The 4,895-nt window shown below is 45.1% G+C and overlaps 1 protein-coding gene across 1 annotated transcript; it reads right to left on the bottom strand.

The window, feature by feature from the left end:
• Positions 1-1,650: 1,650 nt before the first annotated feature.
• Positions 1,651-4,889, bottom strand: LOC100945762 (acyl-coenzyme A thioesterase 4). The gene is made up of 3 exons (XM_012803479.1): positions 4,613-4,889; positions 3,392-3,594; positions 1,651-2,367 (listed from the first exon to the last, which is right to left on the bottom strand). The coding sequence occupies exons 1-3, from the start codon at positions 4,836-4,838 to the stop codon at positions 1,762-1,764; spliced, it is 1,035 nt and encodes a 344-aa protein (XP_012658933.1). The 5' UTR covers positions 4,839-4,889; the 3' UTR covers positions 1,651-1,761.
• Between the last annotated feature and the right edge of the window lie 6 nt (positions 4,890-4,895).

The following is a 4,895-nucleotide window of genomic DNA, read 5'->3' as shown; positions in this document are numbered from 1 at the left end:
AATTGAGACCCTTCTGTTTATAGCCACATCCACCGTAAATAAGCCTGATCTCATCTGATCTTGGAAGCTGAGCAGCGTCTGGTCTGGTTAGTACCTGGGAGAACCTCCTAACCACATCCCTGCCTGAGGTTCCAGTTAACAGCCAGCAGCAAACTCCCTACCATGCAAGTAGAGCCTCCAACTTCCCAAACTGCCAGATCCACTGCTACTTGGAACAGAAGTGATCTACTTCTACTGAGTCCTATTCACTTTGCAGACTTGAAGATACCTGGTTATTGCTTTAAGCTACTATGTGCTGAGGTGATGTTATACAACAATAGAGAATAGAACACACCTCAAAACAGAATCATGTAAAACATGAACAATCTTTTTCTCACAAATATGCAATTCGACAGAGCAAACTGGGACATCTCTTCTCTGCTCTAGGATATCAGAAGCCTTCACTGGGAAGAATCCAATAGCTGGGGGCTTGAATCGTGTGGAGGTTTTCTCACTCACATATCTAGCACCTAGGCTGACTTCTGCTCTAGTCCACTCATTGAACAGTCACAAGTCCATCCAGACTTAAAGGAAAAGGACATAGGCCTCCTGATCTATAAAACTTTGTGGCATTTCTTTGCTGGAGAAATGTCAAAGAATGTAAAGCTATTTTTCTTTGTTTGTTTTTTTTTTTTTAGACAGAGCCTCACTATGTTACCCTGGGTAGAGTGCCATGGTGGCATAGCTCACAGCAACCTCAAACTCTTGGGCTTAAGTAATTCTCTTGCCTCAGCCTACCAAGTAGCTGGGTCTACAGGTGCCCGCCACAATGCCAGGCTATTTTTTGGTTGCAGTTGTCATTTTTGTTTGGCAGGCCCAGTCTGGATTCAAACCCACCAGCTCCAGTGTATGTGGCTGGCGCCCTAGCTGCTGAGGTACAGGCACCGAGCCTAAAGCTATATATTTCATAAATGCCACAAACAGTTGTAATGTATTATGTATAAACTCAGATTTTCTATATATGTACTGACATTACTTGTGGAAAATTTTCAGCTATTATCTTTTGAAATATAAAATGCCATACAACCTGATGTCAAGGAAAGAAAGAAATGATTCCACTTAGATTGTCATGCTATGATTTTCCAAAGTCTATTCTTACATCAGGAAGTAAGAGGGGAAATGGGTCATTAGTCATTCACTCTTGGAATAGTTTGTAAATTTAACTATTGCCCCAACCCCTCCTCTCAAAAGATTCTTCTCTGAGCTCTACAGCAGTGGTTCTAACCTGTGGGTCACAACCACAGGAACTGTATTAAAGAGCCACGGCATTAGGAAGGTTGAGAATCACTGCTCTAGAGAGAAAAGGTCAGCTGCCTTTCCTCATACCAATACCCCTCTCTACGCTTTTGGAAAGACAATTCAACCCTACTATTAGTAGCTGAACAGAAAACATTGGATGACCATTCTCTTACAGTGATGGAAAAAGTTACAGCTTTTAAAGTTCATCTGTGGCTTAAAAACTAAACTGGAAGAAAATAAAAATTAACGAGAGGATCATTTTTATATTTTGATGTTGTATACCTCTGAATGTTCTAGAGCAAGCATGTATTACATTAGCAAAATTAATGACAAATAAAATTTATTCAATCAAGTTATCTAAAATACACCATAAATGGCAAAGATGTAAATTGAATGTCGTCCAATGACATATCTGATTCACACAGGATTACTGAAGATTAGAATCGGACCTTGAATCTCTCATGTCAACAACAGTCAAATGCATTATAATTTGGGGAAAGCACTCTTCTGGGTACCTCCCAGATGTCTGCAGAAGAAGGATATAATTTGATTCCAAGCATCTACCTGGGCCCTAGAATGAGGCCTGGGCTCCCCACCCCAGACCACAGGTTTGTGCAGTAATATATGAGAGGAAGCTGGGCACATGGGGAAGTAAGGAGGCTCAATGTAATGCCCAGTCCCAGGATAACAGATGATCTTGGGTTTCTCCTTTCCATGGGCCTGTAGCCGTTCAGAAGCTACCTGGGCATATAACTCACTCCTCCAGTTGTGGTCATCCTGACCAACAATGAAGAGGATGGGCCCCTGGGCTTTCTCTATTGGAATCATGCTGGGGTTCTCACAACCCCCAATCACGTCATTCCGTACATCCACAATGTCCAGGAGGCCTGGGAAAGCTACTTTGGTTCTCTTCAGGTCATAGCCCAATGGTGGGATGCTGGTCTGCTTATAGTATATGCCTCTGTTTCCACTGAACGCAGATCCATTGATGGAAACTGTGGCTGAGACATTGTTCAAGAATGAGGCCATTGAGAGACAAATATCAGCCCCTAGAGAAATGCCCAAAAGCCCAATACCTGGGCCCTTTACCTGGAAGAAAAGAGAGAAGAGTCAAAAAGTCATCCAACACAAAAATGTTTTTCTAAAATGCAACTAGAGATGCTACCAGCTTTAATCTGAGAATTGCCCAAATAAGTAGTTCTTAGCTTCTAAAAGGAGTGGACAAGTTCTGATGAAAATCTGAGAACATAAGTTGATATCAGAAGATTAAAGATTAAAAATAAGCATGCAATGAAAATAAATTAGAAGCTCAATTTGTACTACAAAAGGCATCTTAATATCATTAAATATAATTTCAATCTATCACCATCAATCCATCTGGCAGTGACAGTGAAGATAATAAGCTCAAAAAGTCTTGGCTCGGCACCTGTGGCTCAAGTGGTTAAGGTGCCAGCCACATACACTTAAGGTGGCGGGTTCGAATCCAGCCCATGACCGCCAAACAACAATGACGGCTGCAACAAAAAAATAGCCGGGCCTTGTGGCAGGCGCCTGTGGTCCCAGCTACTTGGGAGGCTGAGGCAGGAGACTCACTTGAGCCCAGGAGTTGGAGGTTGCTGTGAGATGCGATGCCACAGAACTCTACCCAGGGGGACAGTTTGAAGCTCTGTCTCAAAAAAAAAAAAAGTATCCAGAAGAGGCAGGGCATGGTGGCTTACGCCTGTAATGCTAACATTCTGGGAGGCTTAGGTGCGTGGATTGCTCGACCTCAGGAGTTTGAGACCAGCCTAACTAAGATTGAAACCTATCTCTACTAAAAAGAAAAACTAGCCAGGTATGGTGATACATGCCTGTAGTCCCAGCTACTTGAGAGGCTGAGGCAAGAGGATTGATTGCTCAAGCCCAGGAGTTTGAGGTTGCTGTGAGCTATGACAAATGGCACTCTACCCAGGGCAACAGAGTAAGACTCTATCTCCCCCCACCCCCAAAAAAAGGCTCCAAAAGAAATCTATGTGAGAAAGGAACAGAATAGCATCTCTGCAGCTGGTAGAAGCGTCACCCCTCTATGGACATATTTCTAGAGAGCCTGATTAAATAAAGGACATGGGAGAACCTGGGGGTGCTGAAGCATGTAGCATAAGGCTTCTTCAAAGTACTCCAGATGTATGCTGTCCAGTTCCTTGGGGAGATCCTCAAAGTCATAATAAGCTAGAGCCAATGTGGCAAAACCATGGCCAGCCAGAAGGCTGGCTCGATACTCCAACAGGCCCCCTCCAAGACCAAAGATGTCAATGATCCCTGGGAAGGGTCCAGGTCCTAGAAAACAGAAATTATAAAGGCAAGGCATTATACAATTTAAAGAATTTGCTTTCCTTTTACACATCATTCTAAATCAGCAGTTCTCAACCTGTGGGTCGCGACCCCTTTGGAACAATAAAAATACATTGCTGCATTACGAAGGTTGAGAATCACTGTTCTAAATCCTAAATCTAGTGGGTTCTTATAAATCAAAGGAAAGAGAGCAAATGCCTGAGAAGGGATACAAAGGTTCTTGGAGAGAGAAAAATCTAAAATAGAGTACTTTCTCATGGCTGATTTGACCCTCCAAATGATTCCATGCTAACTAAGAATCTTTAAGTAACAAAGGAGGAGTGATAATGTCTTTTATTATGAATACATCACGGAAAGAGGGATTTCACAGAGGGAAAGAGGGATTAAATGGTGTTGACAAAGTGCTCTGTTGGAAGGCTGGAACACAGAAATAAGGAAAGGATCTAAAACAGAGTTTTATGTTGTGTTACATCAACCCTCAGGGTTTTTGTGTACTGCTAATTTCAGGTATCTACTTAAAAGCAAGGAAAGAAAAGGAAATACCCAGAGTTGTCTTTTGGTGAGGGAGGCATAGAGTCTGAATCGTGATCTGCAGTAAAGCGGGACATGAAGAAGTGGAGAAGAGGCCTAGTGTGCCTAGGACACTTGAGACCTTTTTGACGGTGAGCATTTTGTCTACGATCAGTGGGTCTGATGCCTGTAGGGACCTTAAGGGAGTGCTTAATAGCAAACAGGTCATGTACCTACCAATCTGACACTAGCTTTTCCTTTGCCGAAGAGTAACTCGCAACTCGCGGGGATACTGCAGAGATTTAGTGGCATAATGTAAATAAAACGCACAGTGCAGAAAACAATATCAAAACCCTCCGCTTTGGTCAAGTGGCTATTGACAGTCAATGCCAGCTCTTCTGACCTTGCCCCAGGGCCAAACCGCAGCTAGAGCAGCACGGCCACTGACAGCCCAGGCCACCTACGCTCACACCATCCCCACCGCCCGGCTCACCTGGCGGCAGGAAGAGCGTGGCGCGCACCGGGCCCGCGCGCACCGGCTCCCGCTGCACCCCGGGCGGCAAAAAGTCGCGCTCTTGCACCGCCCGGCCCAGCAGCCGCCCAGCCTCGGGCCCGTGGCCGTCCAGCACCTCCAGCTCCACGGCGAAGGGCGTCTGCACGTCTCGCTTCAGAAAACGCCAGAAAGGCTTTTCGGGCTCCAGGGCCCAGAGCAGCCCCATGGGCTCGAGCCCCGCGAAGCTGCCGCCCAGGGCGGGCGCGCGCGCCAGGTCCAGCTC

Source organism: Otolemur garnettii, unplaced genomic scaffold, assembly GCF_000181295.1.
Source record: "Otolemur garnettii isolate 467f Iridium unplaced genomic scaffold, OtoGar3 scaffold00020, whole genome shotgun sequence".
NCBI classification, from domain to species: domain Eukaryota; kingdom Metazoa; phylum Chordata; class Mammalia; order Primates; family Galagidae; genus Otolemur; species Otolemur garnettii.
The sequence above is the reverse complement of the archived record's forward strand: the minus strand, read 5'-3'. Positions and strand labels throughout refer to the sequence as shown.